A 23440-nucleotide genomic window follows, 5' to 3' on the forward strand; every position below is an offset into this window, starting at 1 on the left:
TTAATCTTTATATAAGTAAAATTAACTGGTATCAACAATAGTTCAGTTTAACTTAGTCAAAACTTTTTTTATTTGTCTTCATCAAGTAAGCAAACATGTAACTGAATTCAATGTGTTTTTATTTGTTTTAAATAAGTTTATTAAAAATTTTAATCAAATTCGATTGTTTTATCTCTCTACATGTCGTATATTGAATAATAGAAAGTTAAAACAATTACTTTAGAAGGCGGTTTGTTTTAAACATACTTCAGATTGAAGTAAAACTAGCATTGTTTCAAACATTTTTAACATGTATTTTAATTAGGAAGTCCAAAGGAAAAAGATCGAAGAGACAAGTAACATTTGTTTAATGACCTTAGATCGAGCTATCAGAGTTTTGCAACAAAATGAGCAGCAAACCGAGGTAAGTTTGAGAAAAATTATAGAAACAAAATCTTATGAAATATTGGGCTTCGGACTTCTTCTCATGAGCTTTGTTGATCCATTATTAATGAGTATCATATAGTACTGTGTACAAGAACGGAAAGGGTATGATAACAGCCTTTGGGATATGCGGAAGTCTTTGTAAGAGTAAATTGCTTTTAAAAAACAAACAATTAAAAAGCTGAAGTATCATAACGCCAATATTTTTGTCTCCATAATTCAAATCCATCTGTCATTAAGACATCAACAAAAAAAACAAGAAAATAACATACACTGTAAAATAAAAACATATGCAACTACAAAAACTATAGGAATCAATAAAAAATTCTGACAAAAATGACGTAATACCACTTAAGAAACACCACAGATGGAGGATGGATGGATGGATTGCTCGATGTTTAATCTGAAGTGGCAAATATAACATGCATACCAGGACGAGAACATGACATGTACATGTGATATGTAAAAATGTAAAAATATGTAAAATGAACCCTTATTTGTATTAGACGGACACGCAGAACAGAATTTTAAACGAAGCATCTCACATGAAAGGTAAAAGTCCGTATGACATCCTCACGGAAATATTATTTTGACACCGAACTAACCAATCTTTGCTCTTATACTTCTAAATATCGCGTGCTCAGCGGAAAAGAGGTAAATAACAACTTCTGACCGTTGTTCGAACTTACAACCTCCCGCACTCAAGGCGAGCATGCAACCGTAAGCAATTAATTAGTCTTCATAACATTGGTTTCGGCGGACAAAAAAGGCTAATATCATAGGTCCATGGTTACATGATTAACCATCATATTAAGTCTGATAGAAGTTTTATACAAAAGGCCAAAAAAATTTCTAGTTACAAGATATCCATTTCTAATCCTAAAAACTAGGGAAATTCCATTTTCTCAGAAAAAAAATTCATGTAGATGTATACAATTGAATTTTTTATTTAGAGACATTTTATTTATTCCCTTTAATATGTTTATTGTTTTTAAATGATTAAACCAGAATTACTATCCCAGTCAAATTGACTAGGACAAGGCATTTAAGCATGTTTATAACTTGAAAAACTCAAGTTTCATTATTTTACTTTTCAAATATGCATTATACAAATAAAAAAAAAATATAGAAGATTATCTAAGAAATTAAATTTTTAAGGGACTTATTTTCCTAGAAAATTTGATAGCATTGACTTTTATAACAACGAAAACGAACTTTTTTCATTTTTCTTTTTTTTATTTCTAGAATTCAGAAGAGGTATGATATAATTTTGAAAATCGTCGTGAACATGCATGAAATATTTGTAACTTGATGTTAAGCAAACAACAACCAATCAATCAAATTTGAGAAAAAATAAAAGAGATATTTTAAGAAATGAAGTTGTATAAGGACTTATTTTTCAAGTAAAATCAGTAACTTGGACTTTTATTACTAGGAAAATTCAATGTTTGTCAAACGGTAAATAATGTTCTCAGTCGTTTGCCTCCTGTAGGTAAGCACGTACTTGGCTTCTAGGTAAGGAAGTATATAGTTGAAAACCCACACATATCAACATGTTTTTATTTATTCAACATCGGCTAGAGGTTTAGGGGGATGGTTGAGATCTCACAAAACATGGTTTTGTTTTGCATCTATCGCAATTGAGGAACATATAGCCTTTGTAACTGTTGGGTGTTTTTTTTTAAAAAGGTTCGTTTGTATGTTTCGGAGTTTACAAATGTGGCGTACATTTCGCTGAACTAGTATACATTATAGTTTAGGGGCCAGCTGAAGCCCGCCTCCGGGTGCTGTATTTTCTCGCTACGTTGAACACTCATTGGTGGCCTTTTGCTTTTTCTTCTCTTTTGTCGGGTTTTTGTCTCTTTGACACACTCCCTGTTTCCATTCTCTATTCCATTGATGATGAACACTTTAAACTGAAACAATAAAATTACATGTCAACATCAGTGATGCCGTGTGGTCGAGGTTAGTATTTGTTTCCGTTTGGTATCATATTTGACCAATGGTTTTAACGTTTGCCATTTCAAACGGTTTGAAATATTAGCTGGATACATGTGTACATTTGACACTGGTGGAAATACTGTCAGAGTTTGATTTTAGGAAATTAGAAAAATGACAGATTGCTAAGAAAAAAAAAATACATATTTTAAAAAACTAAAAACTTCAAAATTTGTAAAATTTTGATAACAGATGCTCAATTTACTAGCAATTTAGCTAAATGATTTATTTTACCAGAAGCTACGATGATTGACATGTAAATCAACAAATCTCGTATACGGATTAGAGTGTAACCTTTGTGGATTAGTATATGTCGGAGAAAAATAAAGGAAGGCTTATTAAACGTATGCTCGGCCATAGATCAGACATTAACAACAATGCATATGACATTGATTATCAACATTTTGATAAGTCTAGTCATTCGATCCCTCTTATACGAGTTCTCATCATCGAAAAATATACCGTGCACTGGACCAACAATACTCACCTTCAACATATTTCCGTAGGCAAAAGGAAAACTAGTGGATTCGAGAATTGGGAACTCCGACACCATATGGTTGAAATGACATGGTATAGGTATTCCACCTAGTCCCTCCTATCGGTCTATAAATGTGATGAACATTTTCAACTCTTATCCTCGACGTAGAGGCAGCACATGATCATCGTCATTATACACCACCTTCTCTCTATGAAATCTTAGGGAGGGATGTATCGTACTTTGTATTTTGTAAAAACAATCACAATGATTCAAACAAAAATTTCTCTGAAACTGACATTATAACGATGCTTGATTTTTTGATATCTGTTACCTTTGGAGGACGTGTTTTTCAACAAACCATCGATATTAACATGGGAAACAACTGTTCATTTCTTCTTGCCAACTTTTTCCTTTATTCATATCAGGCTGACTTCATATAGGAGTTACTTGGGTAAAATGAAAAGAAACTAGCATTATTCTTTAATTTCACTTTCTGCTATAAAGATGATATCTCTCCCTGATAATTCAAAGTTTGGTAACTTTATTGTATGCATCTATCCCATCAAACTTGAAATAATGGATAATACAGATAAGTTAAGTCTGCCTTATATCTAGAAATTGACAATGAGGGTAGGTTGAGAACAAAACTGTATGACAAAAGAGATGATTTCAGCTTCCCAATTGTGAATTTTCCAATTCTATGCAGCAATATTCCATCAGCTCCTGCAAATTGAGGATATATCTCCTAGTTGATAAGATATTCCAACTATTGCATTTTCTATCATGATTTCCTTGATAGAGGGTTGCTGCTCATAAGGAAACTATTAAAACAAAAGTTGCAAAGGATGAAGTTGAAATCATCGCTTACGGACCCTACAAAGGTTGACCGTTATGGAATATCCTTTTCACACATGACGAAGGATATGATCCAATTGTCGTAACCACGATCCCGTCCTCTTTTCCTCCAATGTGGCCTACCGAATAAGACTAATTACTGGGTTTGTACTTACACGAGCAACACGACGGGTGCCACATGTAGAGCAGGATCTGTTTATCCTTCTGAAACAACTAAGATCACCCTTTGTTTCTACTTCTAAAAGGGGTTCGTGTAAATGTTGCTATTGTTTTGATTTAAAGTGTTGTTCCTTATGATTTTGTCAATGAGTGTGTTGTTTATACCGGTAACCGTCTCGATTATCCTTTGTCATGAAAAACATGTTTCTATTTCAAATTTTCACAGTCGGTAAAATTTCAAGTTTAGAACATTTACTTGACCGATCGTTTATTAATTTGATGATGACTTAGGGTTAGATAAGAGTCAATTACTAATCCGGTATTGTGTGATGCTGAATCATTTCATGTAATTAATGAACGTATTTTATAGGAGTAACACGACGGGCGTAGCATGTGGAGCATGATCTGCTTATCTTTCCGGAGCACCTGATATCGCCCCCGGTTTTCGGTGGGCTTCGTGTTGCTCAATCATTGGTTTTTTATGCTGTGTGTAGTATACTGTTAAATAGGCAGAACATATACCAAGTTATCTATTTTGTCAGAATTGTTTTCGAGGATGTTGTTGAATTTTTATTTTGTGTGTGTTATTTTCATGTAAGGCAGGGCTCAATTATGCATATTTTTTACAGATACAAAGTACGAATATGTCGGTTTTTAATTATTTCTACATATAAAATGTAATTCTAAGTGTACTTTAACTCATCATTCATCAGGATTTAAATTGGCATCTTTTATAACTACTTGCATATATTTGAGTCTTATTTGTCATTGAAGATGGTGAGTCGATTTTACTCATATTACAACATTTTTCAAAGCCATTTTACTTTACAGTTTGTATGAACATGGTGGTATTTAAAAAGCTTTTTTTAAGGAGAAGGATCTTATAGGGGCCTGCAAATTCAACGAAAATAAAACATTGTATTGTATCGGTATTAAACAGTATTTAAGCACCAGACGAAAGACTTTGCTTTGGAAATGAATTTATTCCAGCCTTGATAACAATTTGAATGCGTCACAAGTTAGAATTGTCAGTTTTTTGTTTTTGTTAATTTTAATAACATTTAGATTTATCATAAAGTGTTTGCAAAAACATATTTGTGTTGCCAGCGAATAAAACCCAAAATACACAAAAGCTTTGAATATCTTTCTGGGTGATGTATGTGTAAAGTCAACTTGTCAAGACTAAGTGTAATTTCGCTATTTTACTGAATTTGCTGTCGTTCTGTGACTATGTATTAAGTAGTATTTTGTTTTGTATAAGTTGTTTTTTGTTGTTGTTCGTTACATGAATATCTTAGAGCCACTTTGATCTATATGCTGCTTTATTCAGTTCAAAACTCTTTAATGCATACATGTACACTGTAAGATTGAAATCTCTGTTGCAGTTACAAGCATTAATTCAGAAAGACAGAATTCGACAGGAATTTGCATCATTCTATCATTTACTTATTGAGGAGGAACGCACAGTTCTGGATAATATAGATACGGTAAATCTAAACAGGTTTCGGCATTAACAAAATATTACAGACTTCATTTGTTTTGTTTGAAGACTTGACATGACATTAGGCCTTTTAACGAAGCACATATACGTTCGACATGTACGTGCGTTACGTCCAGTTTTGCTTCAATTGGCATAAAGGCTCTAGATGATAGTTTTTTGTTTTTTTTTAAATGAATTAGCAGTATTAGAATAAGGAGATGTGGTATGATTGCCTATGCGACCACTGTCAACAATATTCTAAGGCCAACTGCAGGTCACCATACGTCCTCTAACAATGAGTGAAACCCGTACCGTATAGACACCGTTTAAACACAATGTGAAACAAGACAACAGAGAACCAACGGCCTGATTTTATTTAAAGTTCATAACAATCATGTCAGACGGCACACAAAGACAACCACTGGACAACATGCTCGTTGCTTCGGGAATGCATATGCGGAATGTGGTGGATTTAAACATTTTTAGCACTAAATCTTCCCCTTAACTTTGACAGTGGTGTAACATCCCAACATAAGTGTAAAAATCTGTTAGAAAGGTCTTTACTTGTCACATCGATATTCAACACACACACACACACAAAAAACAAATAGACAAGACATCGCTACAAGAAGGAATTGAAATGGAAAGAAAATCTAACACTAGCCTTTTTGAGGAAGTTAGCCAACACTTGCAGACAGTTCAATGAAAACCAGCAATTGTTTTCGATGCTCAATTAACTCACATTTCGGGAATGATTCGAATACTAGTCATTGAAAACAAACTTAGAATTATCATCGAAAATTAACATTGGAAAGTATCATTTAATTGTTTAAAAAGTATAGAAAAACTATATATTGTTAACGACTGCGAACTTCAATCTGTTTAATGAATATACAATTTTCGATTATAATGCCGATTTCTTTCAGATTCAAACAAAAGTAACTATAATGATAACATCGTCTTAAGCTGAAACTATACATGCTTTAACATGCTGACTATATCTTTTCTTGATATTTGTATTTTTAAAAGTAAAAACATAATAAAGTCTACATGTGTGCCCTAGTGTAAATCTCTCAAAGAACTTTTAACAAAACCCTACTTAGTTTTAATTAATAACATCGTCACAAAATTTAAATGTTACATTTTGTTGAGTTCATTTTACATGGATTTATAATAAAAATGATTTTATGCTACAAAGAGACTTGAGGAATATAGAACACAGAACAGATCTTATGAACAATTATATGGTTCTATTGTTGAATATGAAGCTGACTTGATGAGTAAAAGCTTAAGTCTTTTGGAAAAAGATGATCCATTTGGAATTAATTTAAATGTAAGTATGTAAATGAAACTACCCTCTACAATTATCAATAACGTAAATTTTAAGATAAAGATTTTCTAATAACGAAGTGAATAGAATTGATAATGGAAACGGGGAATGTGTCAAAGAGACAACAACCCGACAAAAGAGCAGAAAAATTGCCCAAGGCCAACAATGGGTCTTCAACACATCTCGCACCAGCTGGCTCCTAAACAATAATGTATACTAGTTCAGCAAAATGAACGCCATACCAAACTCCGAAACATATAGATGAACCAAAATTTAAAAAAAAAACAACCAAGACTAATAAAGGCTAGAGGTTTCTGACATGGGACAGGTGCAAAAATGCGGGGGGGGGGGGGGGGGGGGTTAAACATGTTTTGTGAGATCTCAACCCTCCCCTTTACATCAAGCCAATGATGAATAAACAAACACACAGCAATACGCACAGTAAAACTCAGTTTAAAAGAAGTCCGAGTCCGATGTTAGAATAAGTAACAGAAGAAACTAAGCAAAATGACGATGATCAACATAAATTAACTAAGAACTACTAACAGTTACTGACATGCTAGCTCCAGACCTCAATTAAACTGATCAAGATTATGTCTTCATCATATGAAAATCAAGCACAATCCCTCCCGTTAGGGGATTAGTACCATGCCTTCATAAATTATACGAGAGGAACATAACCCGTGTCATGCAAACAACTGGTTTTAGAATAAATGTTTTTATTTTCGATGCATAGACATTATGAGTGAATCAATATTAATTTTTAAAAATGCCATTTCTAATGACTTGACAACAGTATCGTAACTATATCCAGTTCTGAATAAGTCTGTTTAAAGGTTTGGTTAGCCTTTGAGGTGAATGACGACATTTTTTGTGCTTTGTATAGAATATTACCATAAATGGGATGTGAAATACCTGAACACACCATAAGATGGTGCCATGGGAACGTCACCATCTAAACATCTAAACATGGATAATAAACAATAGGAAATGAAAAATCATCTCTTTTATCGTAAATTTTAGTTGTAAGCTTCCTGTTAAATATATAGATATCAAGATCCAGGAAAGGGCAGTGTTCATTGTTAGTATAAGCTTTTTTTAAAGTAAGTTCAACAGGATAAATCTCTTTAGTGTGCATACTGAAGTTGTCATTATTGCGAACCAATATATCATCCAAATTTCTAAAAATATTTGTATCAGATGTTGTTCCGATGGGTCTTTGCTGATTTTAGTCATAAATTGTAATTCGTAACAATACAAAAAGGTCCTCAATAAGTGGTGCCCATTTTGTCCAAATTGGAATTCCGATAACTTGGCGATATACAGAATCTCCATAGCGAAGACAAATATTATCTAGTAAAAATTCAAGTGCAGTTATCATATCAAAGCAGGTCCAATTGACATAGTTCTTTTGTTTGTTGTTACCAAAAAAAAGGAACTTAAAAGAGTTTGAACATATATATTCGCATTCTGACTTTTTAAATGTAGAAAAATCAAAACTTTGAATGTTTGGTAAGAAAAAAAACAGTTATGTTATTCAAATGTCACGAACAATGTATTCCATCGCCATATCTGTGTAATGTCTTGTTTGTGCTTCTGCTTTATTACCATCCTATTGCGTTGCAAAGGCTTCTCATTGGCATGTATCAGACAGCTTCCTTTAATCATATCTCTGTTTTACATAGAATGTTATATATATAAAATATTGGGTTTTTTGTTTTTTTGTTTCTTAATTTAGATGATCGAGAAATATATTCAGAGAGAGTAAGTACCTCGATTAAGCATTTACAATTTACAACAAGTACCAAAAAGCTCTGTGCAACGTTACATACCACAGAATTGGCGGTTTCAGAGCAGGGATTTATAGATTGGAAAACCCCTCCTTCCTTCGGAATGTTTATTTCAAGTCACTTTAATAAAATTGCGAAGATTGGGCAAGCTGACTCACCACCTTTTCCCTACGTGAAACTCTGCCTTCAAAAAAATTCTTGATCTGCGCCCGTGTAGTATATAAATGTATATTGCTTGTAAAACCGTGTAACAATAATCTTTTTTAGAATTAGATGCCTTAATGTTACCAATACAACCTGTTTGAATAAAATGCCAAGTTGATTTTTAACGAGATATTGTAATGAAAATAGTTTACCGCTTTTATTTCACTAGGGTTTAACTTATTATTACTTTAATAAAGTAAAGAATATTCCGATCAGCAATCAATCAAACGTTTTACAATATAGGGTTAATGTATTCTACAAACACATAGGAATAATATATTTGGTATCGTCAAAAGCAAATGGAATAGTCCAATACCTAATACATGATTCACTGTCAGATAAGGGGTCGCTTAATGGATAGTCAAGACGATTATAAGAAACAAAAAGGTTATAAATAATTGATTAAATAGATTCTGAAAAAGAATCTATCTGCGTACCTGAATAAGGCTGCAGGGAATATTTGAATATATAATTTCAAATTGAACGTAAGCAAAGGGCGCATTGTTACAGCGCACAGACAGCTGTAAGATTATAGTGTACAGATATAGAAATGTACTAGTAGAGCATAGTTCAGATAGTGCACATGTAGAACATAGGTCAGATAGTGCACAGGTAGAGCATATCATAGTTCAGATAGTGCACTGGTTGCCGTTCGACATATCCTGACTGTGCAAAGTCACGAACACGCTCTATACATTGGTAGCGGGTGTCAGAGGCCTAATTTACAAGTACACGATAAAAATTCAAGAAACGGTGCATATTCAAATATCAAGGGGGGTAAACTAAGGTACAACTCCCAGTAGTCACTACCACGAGTGCGTGACATAATTTTGGTTGCAGTAGTGGGATATTGGTAAGAGCAACAGCAAATGATTAAAACATGGGCGATTTATAACAGAAGCATGTACGTTGGAGGAAGAGGTTAAGCAAATTATGGTGAAATTGAGGAAAACTCAAAACCTTGGTTTTGATACACAACACCCTACTCTAAATGAGCAAACCAGAAACCGGACGGATTCAGGTATTATTCAGTTAAGGCGACGGGTTTTCGCGATAACATTGTTAGGACGTCACGAAAGTAATCATGACCTGGGGGTGCATTCTAAGCAAATGACGCACAGCATAACTAGTGCCGCGCCCGCGACAAGTAGCAGAAGTTAAGTGAAGATTTCTCCCAGGAAAAAGTACAAATGCCTGGAAAGACTTCGAGAAGAAAACCCAAACTGGCCAATTATGATGAATCTGGCGAATAGGCTGATTTTAAATCCCATGTTGATGCATGATCAATAAGTGTGATGAATATTAAAAGGGGCTTTACTTTGCCACTGCCCTCCTATACAAGACCAGTGTCTTCAGCGATTTACCAACAGACAAGAACATGAGTTATAAGTAAAAGCATTAGGAGAGCGTGTTGCTCCTCCCTCCCTCCCAATTAGAACGAACTGTACAGAGTACAGTTGAAGGAAAGGCGTCAATGTGCAAAGGAAACCTTGTCGGAATTAGGACAACCTATACGGTAATTAGTGAACAGAGCATACCCACTCTCACCCATTGAAAGAAAGAAACATTATCAAAAGGTCATTTCATAGATGCATTGCACGATAGCGAGATAAAGATTAAGGTTCCGTCGAGCTTGAGGTGTTCTACAAAGCAGAGACAAGAATTTGGAAAACCTCAAATGCGGGCTACGCATGCAGATACGTGTACACCAGAGATATCTAAAGACTATAGTTTTTAAAAAATGATAGATTCGTTCTCTAAGCAATTAGAATCCCTTCGTATGGAGTTATATGAATTCAAAAAGAGCGGGCAAAGCAATGCCAACCAGGAATGAAAATAGAAGCAGCAATCTTACCGCCACGGGAAATATTGACATTTTCAGCGAGAGTGTCGGCATACGAAAGCAGGGCGGCAATGGGAACGGTCATCAGAGGAACTCCGAGAATGGCTAGAACATTCTCAAATAAAAAGACAGCGGTCAAAACCGATCACATTCAATGTCCTAAATAACTAGACGAAAGAAGCAGGGGCATATAAAGACGAAGATATAGGAAATAAAAAGTTTCATCGAAGTCACAGTAACCACTGTCACTCACATATCACATAAACTATTCTATACTGTGAGACAAAGCTCAAACAAGTGTTCAAACTATTATGTCAGCAAACGGAACTACACTAAACGTTATTGGAAAAGAGGAATTTGGATTCGACAAAAAGAATACTTGGCAGAGGTCAAAGTAGCTGATCTGGCTATATAGGGTATAATTGGTTAAGATTTCTTCAGGAAAAATCTATGTCGGATTAATTTACAAAGTGAACATATGGTTTGTCGTAAACAGAAGATACCGCTGAACTATACTGGGCAGCTTTGTTACTATAGATTGTAAGTATCCAAATATACATGCGGATATAGCCATAGTACAAGCTTTGGTCCGAGGTCGTATGAAAGATTATCTGTTAACAAATAGTGAAGTGGTCATAGGAATTATTGAACCATTTGACAACTTCATTGTGAAAGATAGCGCCTTAGTGTCAAGAACTCTAGTGAAAGCCTCAGAAAACGTACCACTGCGTTTTATGAATGTATCAAATAATGTGAAGACAATCATAGCTAGGACAATTGTAGGTAATATGAGCCCTGTCTAGGACATGATAAGCGACAACGAAATAGTACTGTTAAGCAAACATGACAAAGGGACCAGGACCTAGGTGCTGATTTAGAAAAGTGAGTAGTTGCAGCCATTATCTTAGCTAAAAGCAAAAGCGAGGATTCGAAAATCTCCTTTATGAATACAACATGTACAAGGACCTTTTTCAGCCTCAGACAGGTAGAACTAGCTTGGTGTTCCACAACATTCATACAAAAAATAACGCACCAGTAAAACAACGCCGTACATTTATTTTTTTGCAAGATTAAGTAGATAGACATATCAATGACATGCTGGAACATGTAGAAATTGAGCCAGCCGAAAGTCCATGGCCTTCTGGGATTGTATTGGTAAAGAAATACAGCGGAACTTCGCGCTTTTGTGTAGATTATCGCAAGTTTAACGATTTGACTTAAAATATTCATTACCGCAACCTCGCTTCGACGACTCATTAGAACAACTGTCAGGAAATAAATGGTTTTCTACTACATACCTTTGTTCAAGGTAATGGCAGGAGGTAGTGGAAAAGAAAGATCACCCGAAAACGACATTTGCAACCCGACGGAGACTGTTTTAATTTCGACAAAGGCCATTTGATTTGGCGCGCGCGCCAGTAACTTTCGAAAGATTGATGGAAAGGGTATTGGCGGGACTACAGTTGAGTATATGTCTCCGTTTTCTGGACGATATAATTCTAAAGTCATTTGATGAGTTCCTTCAGAATATTCGTTCGTTATTTGATCGGTTGAAGGCAGCTGGCATAAAGCTTAAGCCCAAAAAATGCACACAATTTTCAAAGCCTTCGGCATGTCGTCACCGAGTAAGGGGTAGCCACCGACCCAGAAAAGATAAAGAACATACAGGATTTTCCCATTTCAGTTGATGCGAACTGTACTCATTATTGTATAATGTTCAGGTGTAGATATAGTAAAGTTGCATAGAAGCTTCTGCTACCCGAGGAAGATTGGGATTGATGTTGGGGGTTATGGTCTTAAGGGTTTAGGAATTAGGGGCCAAAAAAGGGGCCCAAATAAGCATTTTTGTAGTTTCTAGTCAATAACTTGTGTTTAAGTGTATAAATCTCTCTGAAATTATACCACAAGTTTCCATACTACAAAGGGATGGTTATGGGGGGTAATGGCCCAAATCATTTAGCAATTAAGGGCAAAAAAGGGGGAAAACTGGGGTTTTTCTGGTTAGTGGACAATTTAGACAATTTAAAAGCAGTGTAAGGGAGGTAATCCAATTTCCATTTAAAGAATACTGTTATATATACGTTTGATTACCTCCCTTACACTGCTTGAAAATTATGTATTCAGAAATGATGATTGTCTTGAGATGATTAGCCGTAAGAGTTACTATGAATTAATATTAATTTTAACCATGACTGTATGTCATTTTATATTTTAATATTTTATGACGTATTTAAATTAGTAGTTATTGTTGCAAACTCCATTAGAAATTTGAATTGAGATTATTTTTGGAATAAGGGTAAGGGGGGGTGAAAAAAAATTTGGGGGGGGGGGTGTTAATAAGAATTTGTGGGGGGGGACAATTTTTCTCATTTCAGATTTCAGAAATTAAAAAGAAAATTTCTTCAAATATTTTTTTTTATGGGATCAATATTCAACAGCATAGTGTATTGCTCAAAAGCAAACAAAAATAAATTTTAAGTTCATTAGACCACATTCATTCTGAGTCAGAAACCTATGCTGTGTCAACTATTTAATCACAATCCAAATTCAGAGCTGTATCAAGCTTAAATGTTGTGTCCATACTTGCCCCAACTGTTCAGGGTTCGACCTCTGCGGTCGTATAAAGCTGCGCCCTGCGGAGCATCTGGTTTGGTTTGTGTTTGAATCATATGCAGTCATAATATAAAAGTTGATAATGATGTATCCATTTCATTAAGTTTCACTGGTACAATTTTCATAGTGAACACAATATACAATCAATACCATTCAGTGTCAATGAAACCTAAAATAATATTTAATCGCATTTTAAATGTTACCATGATATTGCACATTTACAAAGGGACGATGTACGGTTTTTACATATAACTCTTTCTTTAAACTTTTATTAGTTGGTTGAAGATTCAAGACAATGTGAATGCAGTTATTAATTCAATTCAACCCATGCCTACAGCGATAAGAAATAAATTCACTCTCCTGGAGCAGAAAATAGACACCATGAAACAGCTGAGTAACGGTGAGGAATTTTCTATGAAATGTAAAATTTTTACTAATCTTAAAAATATCACTTAAGATTGACACAAATTGATCAAATATTTACTAAACATTGCTAATGGTGTCATGGTACCCCGTTCAAAATCTGTTCACTACAATCTTGATATCTCCTTCAATTCTTAAACATGTATTTTTCAAGTTGACGTGGATATTTGTCTTGACATAATAAGTCGTTTGACAATTAATTCAAAGTTTAATACCACGAATAGAAACATTATTGCTGAATTTGATATTTCATTTAGGTCTAATCTCGAAATAATATCCAGCGAAAACATTATATTAAGTATACAATTAACACATAATTTTCGTATACCTTCTTCAAAGTGACATTTTAGGACCATATACAGACCGACAGTTTAATAGTGTTTAAGTTGATAATTTAACCTACCATATTTGGCTTTATACAAGATTTTTTCATTAGTTGTTATTGGCTTTGAACTAGTTTTCAGTAACTGTGAGTACTCTCAGATCTGTACTTTGTGTCTTTTTTGTTGTTAGGGATGTATAAATACCCTGCCACGTCCAGTCTGTCTTTTTATAGGATGTTTTTCTGCTTTGTATCGATCTGATGCGTAAAGCCCTTTTCATCTGAATTTTATAGTTTGTCCTTGTGTTGTGCTGTAACACCACTGTACCAGGTTAGTGGAGGATTGAGCACTCACACAAACATGTTTAACCACATTCTGTATGTGACTATTCCTAGTCAGGAGCATGTAGTTCAGTGGTTGCCGTTGGTTCATGTCTGTCATATTTGTTTTTCGTAAATTGTTTTGTTTTAAATTAGGCCGTTAGTTTTCTCAATTGAATTGATTCGTATTTTTCATGTCGGGGCCTTTTATAGCCGACTATACGGTATGGGTTTTCCTCATTGTTGAAGGCCGTATGGTTGCCTATATTTGCTTACATCCACTTCATTAGAAATTTGGTGGATATTTGTCTCATTGGCAATCATACCACATCTCCTTATCTTTGTATTGAAAATTTGATAATGGTCCTTATCTGAAAATACCATAGAAGTCATTGCATTGGAGAGTGCAACAAAAATATTCAGAAATTATACTCCAACTCTACGAATTGGGGCTATATTGGGATCACCTTTTCTGTCAACCTGTTCGTCCAACGCATATTATCGTCACACGTTTCTCAAAAACCTGCTTATCTGATTGACTCCGTATGTCAGCAACTAGACAATATACGTTGTAGCATATGAGTACTTTTGGAAGCTGTCAGTCACTAACCTTTGGTTTGCCGATGCGTTAAATTTTTCAATATATTGACTGGAAAAAAAAAGAACTTTCGACACACATTTCTCCATTACCTATCAAACACATTTTTGCTGATGTTTTTCCATTGCTAGTGGGAGTGTGTTTATAATTAAAACGACCTTGTGTGCCTTCTTAATTACATTGCAAAATAAGACTTTTCCATTCCTATATCTAAGATAAACGATACTCCTCCTCAAATTATTATTATGTTATGTCTGTTTGTTTTCCTCACACATTGTTGTCAATATAATGGAATTCTATGCGACTGTCATAAAAGTGAGAGGTTTAGCTAGCTATAAAACCAGGTTTAATCCACCATTTTGTATATAAGGAAATGCCTGTACCAAGTAAGGAATATGACAATTGTTTTCCATTCGTATGATGTGTATGAGCTTTTGATTTTGCCATTTGGTAAGGGACTTTCCGTTTTGAATTTTCCTTGGAGTTCGGTATTTTTGTTATTTTACTTTTTCCTTTATGAACCTTAACATAAATTTCATCGATAATACGTAGCTCAACTATAACAAAGTTGTGTGTACTTTTTTTCAGCACGAGATCCATTTGAAATTTGTCCTTTGAACTTTACATTGTACTTAGATGACAAAAGTATGGAGTCTCCAATAAAAATATCCGACCTCTTCATATGCAAGAACTCCAAGCATATATTTCCTACAGTTGATCTTGTTATTGAGGTTCTCTGTGGTCGAATAGTTGTGTATAAAGAATCTTTGAAAATGTATGACTACATATTAAATTTTGACGGTAGACCTTGTTTGATTGAATGTAATCGCTATTTGATAAAGGCACGACTGCTCGATAAGACGAGGAATGGAGCAATCATTGGAGATACGATTCCGCCTGTATGTAGGAATGTTCTTCTTATAACGGGTTCGTATAGGGTTTTAGTTTAAAATTATGATTTATATTTTTATTTCACTGTTCATTTAAAAATTGAATATTGATAATTTTTGTTTCGAAAGAATCAAAATGAATTAACTTGTTGAATTCTTACATTTTTGTATGTTACCTCGTTATTTTATTTTTATTTTTCTGTTTCTCATGAACTTTTTATAAGTATACAATAAATGATTGATTTACAGATAGATTAAGTTTAATCAAAATCAAATAGACAAGAAGAGATAAATTAATTATGCAAAATATCTTCATACAATTGACAAAACCCAAAGCATAAGAACGGTACTATTTATTGCTAATCTTAATCGTGATAAAAATTTTAAAATTCTATTATGGGGCAAAAGCTCAAACTTTAAAAGTTTAATACGACCTCAACAACTGGTTTGGGAAGAATTATTCACCCCGCAATTAAATGCATTATTTTCAAGGATAGAGAAATGTGTTACTAGTGATACAGTGATTAAATAATTCCTATTTTTATTTTTCTCTGATTATTCAATACTTCTATAGTGTGTAAATTCTTTTAACTAATGGTACAACACATTGTTTAACCTTAATTCGTTGCTTTGTTGATCATAAAAGGGTAAGTCATAATACTATTTTAGCCTGTATTTTCTTTCATTATATTTATTATATCCTCGCTTTCTAAAGCGACGGTTTTTAATCACATAATATACCTTTTCACCTTCTATTTCATTTTTTTATCTGAATGATTTTCGGGGTTTACTTTGGGATGATATGGATATCTGTACACTATAGTGAACATTTGTTTTTATATCAGAATCGTGTTCTCGAGTTTCCTTCAGCAAATCATGTGCGCATTACAGTACACATTTATATCCTGCTCTTTTTGCCTACTCAAAAGTGTCGAAATTTTCAAAATAATTTCAAAGTGCACCTCCTATTTTTTTTTTATAACAATTGTTTTATGGGTTTTCTAATACCATAGCATGTTATTTGCAAGGGTGGGATATCATTTTTTAACAAAGCTCAGTCTTTCAAGTTTTAGACTGTTTCGCTTATTATTATTATATTATTAATCCTTAGTACTGCTCCCAACTATCAAATACTATCCACTTATCACAGGAACAAAGATTCAATACGAAAACAATATGATTATAATACATGATAAACTATCACATGTTTTTTTTAAAGGTAAAAGAAAACGTTACTGGTATTCACGCCAACAATATGAAGACGCTGTCAGTTATATGGAAGATATAAGGAGACAATACATAGAAAAATATCCGACTTTTTCAGAAAGACATAGTCAACAGTATGAATGAATCAAGCTTTCCTAATATTTACATATTACACATTTAAAAGATATGATACATTTCTTAAATATTCATTGCATGAAAAACATTTAAACAGCAGATGCAACTTGGTAGAGGTATCAATTCCGTGAAAATCAGGTTTAGACTCAAACATTATAGTTCAGCTTGTCATAACAGAGCAATGTGGTCCAAAAATTATAATATTGTGTAGTTTGCAAATACTGCTGAATGAATTTCGTACGTCCGATTTTTTGGTTTATCCTAATCAGGAACGCTCAATCCGTAAGTTTGTTTTAATGATTAAACTTGTGCCATTAAACATTGGTTAACAAGTACAATGAGATACCAGAACGTTGTTACTTAATACATGTGTAAGTACTGGGCATTACGGTTAGAACTGCATTCTCCAAGTCTTAGATATAGTCACATACGTTCTAAAAGAGAAGTCTTTTTTTAATAATCACTATTGTGTAACGGTCGCAAATCTCGAAATGGTAAATTGGTATCCTAAATTAGAGTAGACATACTTTTTTGAACGTCTAAAAGGCTTCACCTACCATTACCAAATTTGACAATTGCTGCTGTATTGATCATTTACATCTTTAACTTCCGTTCAACTAGACCTGCATCAGGTCCGACGCAGAAAATGGTTACTTTTCTGTAGCACGTGCTATTATTCATATGCTTGTTTTTCGAATTTGTTTTTTTTCTTTTTTTTTTTTCTTGGTACTCTTGTTTCTCTATTTGAGTTGTCTTGTTTCGATTTTTAACATAGTAATATAAAATAGAGGTGGTATGATTGTCAATGAGACAACTATCGGCATTCAACATGAGCAAACCCATACCACATAGCAAGCTATGAAAGTCCCCGGCAGGACAAAATGTAAAACAGTTCAAACGAGAAAACCAACGAGATGATGCACAAAACAACAAATGAAAAACTAATTGATAAACAGCAACATACGACAATCACTGAATTACAGGCTTCTGACTTAGGAAAGGCATAAATAGATAAATACATAGACACATACTAATATAAGAATAAGGAGATGAGATATGATTGCCAATGAGACAACTATCTACCAAAGTTCAAATAAAGTGGATGTAAGTAATTAATAAGATTGGTTCATTTAGCTGTAATTGACATGTTCGTGAAATCGGTTTCTCTCATGTCCTTCGTAAATGTTTATAAATTGATAGAGAGGGATATATGAATGTTGAAGGGTTTCAAATTTTAATTGTAAAAAGTAAGAGTCGATTTACTAAATCATTTCTACACTTACTATTGTAAATTGATCAGAGCAACCAAAGAGACTTCAAACTATGTTCTAGTTATGAGTGTTCCTCGTCGTAGAATTCGTACCAAAGGGACGAAAAAAAATTTCTCAAAATATAAGAATGACTATATATTTATTTAAAATAAATGAATTACTGGTACTTATAGGTTTTTACACTGGTGTGACTCAAAGATGTGGATTTTCTCCGCAGCAAAGGGCTTTAAAGGTAAGATATAAGTGCTTAAGAATAGAAAGCAGTCAACCCCCAGACCCAAATTATTGTTCTTATCATTAACACTAAATAATTCTTTAAACGAGCACATTTCTTAAGTATCTTACATTTGTTACAGACACAAATTTTTTTAAAATTTATCGAAATCAAAGAAAAGTAAATACGTAAAACAGTATAAAAATGCAATGTTATTGATTAGTAAACGGAAATTGTTCTAAATATAATGAAAAAAGACATAAATTGAATACTTACTCTTTTTGATATAAATTTCATGGTTGATAAACGAAACCAACAAAATCATATAAAATAACTTAAATACGAGTAAATAAAATAAACATTATGTACTTCCAAATACTTTTCAATAGATAGCCTGCTGTCCGAGGAAGTTCGTCCATTCGTAAAAACATTGTGCAACGATAGTTCTACCTAAACAGGTACCCGTACGGTATAAATATGTATATCTTATACAGAGGTCAGTTGAAGCTAGAAATGTATTTTTGGCGTCTAAACAGATAGCAGTACGCAATTTTACGAAACATGGAGCAAATACTGTACATTTAAGATAGAAATCAGTTTAGGTTACACGAATTTAAATCTTAAATTAATGATTTTTAAAAATTTTCCAGATGCACTGCTAAAAGAGCAATCGTTAATACTGAACTTTTGCATTAGAATGTAAAACATGGGACACCAGTCAAAACTAAGTTGCATCGGTTAAATCATGATGTCAGTAACGTACAAAATGCTGCTATAGGAATTTTTTGCTGTTCCGCAGATGAAATTTCATAGGCGGCCGCTGGTCTGTGTTACTGGGGGAAACAACTTTCTCGGCTGCTTGTTCGGGATGAAAATTTCATAGGCAGCCGCGAGTCTGTGTTAAAGGGGAAGAAAACAAAATTCCCCGCTGATTGTGCGGGATGAAAATTTCATAGGCAGCTGCTGGTCTCCTCGGGTCTGTTACAAGGGGAAAAAAATCTCCGATGATTGTCCGGTAAGAAAATTTCATGGGCGGGCGCGGGTCTCCGTGTGTCTGTGTTACAGGGGTGGGGGGAATTTCTCCGCTGCTTGTGCGGGATGAAAATTTCAGCACATCTAGTTTCAGTTATTTTGGCGTTAACACAATGTTTATCTTGTATATTTTCTTTAAGAAAAAACTTAAGTCAGTGTAACAATATCTTTACTATAATACACCGTGTTTACAAATTGATATTTAATAGAAATAAGATGTGGTATGAGTGCCAATGAGACAACTCTCCATCCAAGTCACAATGTGTATAAAGTAAACAATTGTAGGTAAAAAAGTACGGCCTTCAACACGGAGCCTTGGCTCACACCGAACCGCAAGCTATAAAGGGCCCCAACATGACAAGTGTAAAACAATTCAAACAGGAAAACCAACGGTCTAATCTATATAAAAACGAGAAACGAGAAAAGGTTAAGAACCACATCAACAAACGACAACCACTGAAACAGGTTCCTGACTAATGACAGGTGCAAACAAATGCATCGGGTTAAACGTTTTAACAGGCGCCAACTTTCACCCTATTAAACCTGAAATAGTAGTATAAAATTACAACATAGAAAGCACAGTTGTATGCATGTACTTCGCGGTAAGAAAAATATTAGAACTTTTTTCTGAATAGAAAACAAATTAAAGTTAAAAACCTGGAGATGGCCAAAACCGCAAATTTTACAATTGTACGAAAACATAACATTTTCAACTTTTTACCAAAACAACTACCAACAAGCGCCGATAGGAGAAAGGAAATACCATAACTCTAAGAGTTTTGAAAATATATAGAAGAAAACGGAACTACGTAAACACATTACAGACAACCCTAAAAATAGAAAACCAAATATATGTCATGTTGTCCATTTGAAGTAGCAACAATGACGTCGTTCTTTCTTCTTTCATGTTCATCACCAGCTTCGACCAACTAATGGATTTATACCTGTTTAAGGGGTGCCACTAGTAGAACTGTAATCGATAAAACATTTGGGAACCGTAGATCACTCTTACCCAAATAATTCAGCCCCTCCCCGTGATCAATCTCTTCCACTCGCGCTAGCATCGATTCGTATTTTTCACTAGATGTTTTGAGCATAATAAACAAGGAAATAGCACACAAGGTTTAAAAGAAATGTTACAAGCATTTGTCTATTTTGTATTACAGGTTTTTATGATGTTAGTCCTGAAGAAATGAGAATGTTAGCATACAGTACAGATAAGCATACTTATGTGAGTTGAGATTTTTTTATGATACGTTCTATAGATGACCAATTAATCGCTATATATACCATGACTTTGGTATAAAGTAACGCCAATCCTTTGGCAAGCTTTGAGCCTCTGGCCTTTGTTAGTCTTGTATCATTTTTAATTTTAGTTTCTTGTGTATAATTTGGAGTTTATTATGACGTCCATTATCACTGAACTAGTATACATATTTGTTTAGGGGCCAGCTGAAGGACGCCTCCGGGTGCGGGAGTTTCTCGCTGCATTGAAGACCCATTGGTTGCCTTCGGCTGTTGTCTTCTCTATGGTCGGGTTGTTGTCTCTTTGACACATTCCCCATTTCCATTCTCAATTTTATTTGAATACAACATATTTTTTTTTCAATATTAAGCATGATTATTAAGTAACTGCGTTATTTTCACAGTTTAACAGTTTATATATGTTGCCGTTGAATCTCATCAAAGTTACTAATAAGAGAGATATTACCCTGTTAAATTATATATCTTTCTGAAGTTTTTTGCATCAACATAATCGTCGGTTTAGCATGTGCTAGACCTATCACCCAAATGGAATAAATAATCTGATCGGAATATCACAATTGAGAAATAGATTACTATGAATTTTTGTATCATGGGAAAAATATTACAAAGTGCAAATAACTAGTTTTAAGGCAAACATTTGGTTAAAGTCGAGTGACATTAACCATAAAATTCCATTTAAAATGCACCACCTAACATACTGCTAAACCATATACCATTCGAAAGTATATTATCTGTACTATCTTTTTTGCCCGGTCGTTAAAAATTCGGACGTTGCAATTGCCTGTAAAATCACGATGAAAGTTCAATGACGGACAATTTCTTATTTAAGAAGACGTCAGCATTTTTGCATATTCTGTCTTCTAGAAAATGAAATTTTGTAGTGAAATATGAAAAACTTTGAGAATAGAGAATATTATTCAATTTTCTGTTTACAAAGCACTGAATTTTTCGAAATACTACGGATTTTCTACCCTAGGAATAGATAACTTTGGGTCCTCAGTTTTCCACCTTCGTGCTTTATTTGGCTTTATTTCCATTTTGATTCGAGCGTCATTGATGAATCTCTTGTAGACGAATCGCGCGTCGTGCGTACAACATTTAAAGTATGGTATATCTATGAGAAGTTTATTTACATCAACTAACAGTCAATATCAATTGACTTGAACATTCTAGCAATTCGCAAGAGTTATAATAAAATATTATAAATACACTTCCTAAATAGTTAAATTATACATGTAGAATATAAAGCTAAAAAGAAGGAAATTACGGTGTAGGTGTCAAACCAACAATTCAACCAACCATCACCAATAACGTTTTTGTAAAAGTAGGCAACACCTAACAAAGCATAGTTTATTTCATAGTGCTGCGCTAAGCCCTCTGTCGTTGACCAGGCAGGGATTGTTTTGGCGATTTTTACACTTTATTTTCAGACTAAAGAAGAACGAGGTTAATTATATTCGCTCTATGTTTTTATTCACAAAAGTCGCGTAAATAAATTGGTTGCCAAAATTAGTTGGTTTGAAGTATTGTCTTTTCCAAAACTAAATCATAAAGAAAACTCCTCAAACTTTATTCATAATTTATTTTCATTCTTTACATTCCAATACTTTGCATGCTTTAATCTGTTCGTTTGGTTATCTGATTGTGCGAAGATCTCATATCTGCAATAATTGTATGATAATATGAGCTGCGTCGGATAAAAATCGACCTTATGCAAGTGCACGTATACATGTACATGTATAAGACTTTTGATTGATTTTTGGACATTCAAATACGAAATAAGAGATGGATTTTGGTCTGTTTTGTAGGGTTCTTATATCAACTCAATTTTCAAACAGTTAAACTCACGTCAGACTCTGCATAGAGATTTGTTCAACCCCAAAATAGGTTAACAGATGTATTGATATTGATTTGCATAAGGTCGATTTCTATCCGACACAGCTTATATTATTTGACTTAAAAAAATATATATATATATACAAAATGGTATTTTTAAATGTGAGAAAAACAAGCGTTAGAAATGATATAACTCAAAAGCAGGACTGTAATGGTGAATTTGAGTTGCTTGATAATAAACTCTATTTGAATGTGTTTATCATGAATAATTCCTTTCATGTATATTATCCATATGTGCACTTCAAAACTTTGACCTTCACTAAAATGTACCAGAGTAAAATCACAAAAATACTGAACTCCGAGGAAAATTCAAAAATGAAAGTCCCTAACAAGGCCGTAACTAGGTATATTATTTTAGTGAGGCAGAACTAATCGCCGAGCGGAGCGAGGCGAAAAATATCGGTAGGGGGCACTAGGGGGTCTGGGATAAATGGTGTAAAATCCTGCATTCTGGTCATTTCCAGAGAGCTTTAAATTGACATCGTGGCATAGATTGAAGATGTCACGGTTTGATTTCAAACCGTTTCATTGCGAACGGAGCTAAATATCAATTTTCAGCTTTAAGCCTTTGAACAGGGTATATTGGGATCTACTTTGCCATTTCACCTTCAGAAATATCGGATAATCATAACTTTGTCATCTGAATTCACTGAGATATGGGCACCCCCTATATATGTCATTTTATGTTATTTT

At 33.9% G+C, this 23440-nt stretch overlaps 1 protein-coding gene across 3 annotated transcripts in view; it reads left to right on the plus strand.

Moving 5' to 3' along the window:
• LOC127735565 (uncharacterized) overlaps window positions 1-23440 on the plus strand; it is a 38323-nt gene that overhangs the window by 9264 nt on the left and 5619 nt on the right. For 2 of the 3 annotated variants that reach the window (XM_052245802.1, XM_052245801.1), the window contains exons 3-11: window positions 305-403; window positions 5299-5400; window positions 6592-6726; window positions 8462-8487; window positions 13449-13573; window positions 15426-15764; window positions 16947-17067; window positions 18513-18571; window positions 20752-20816. In XM_052245802.1, coding sequence (XP_052101762.1) covers window positions 305-403; window positions 5299-5400; window positions 6592-6726; window positions 8462-8487; window positions 13449-13573; window positions 15426-15764; window positions 16947-17067; window positions 18513-18571; window positions 20752-20816 — 1071 coding nt within the window. Of the gene's footprint in view, window positions 1-304; window positions 404-5298; window positions 5401-6591; window positions 6727-8461; window positions 8488-13448; window positions 13574-15425; window positions 15765-16946; window positions 17351-18512; window positions 18572-20751; window positions 20817-23440 lie in introns of those variants that run through there. The other variant, XR_007998452.1, reaches the window with a different exon arrangement.

The sequence above is a fragment of the Mytilus californianus genome, unplaced genomic scaffold (assembly GCF_021869535.1).
Source record: "Mytilus californianus isolate M0D057914Y unplaced genomic scaffold, xbMytCali1.0.p SCAF_3, whole genome shotgun sequence".
In the NCBI taxonomy this organism is placed as follows: Eukaryota; Metazoa; Mollusca; class Bivalvia; order Mytilida; family Mytilidae; genus Mytilus; species Mytilus californianus.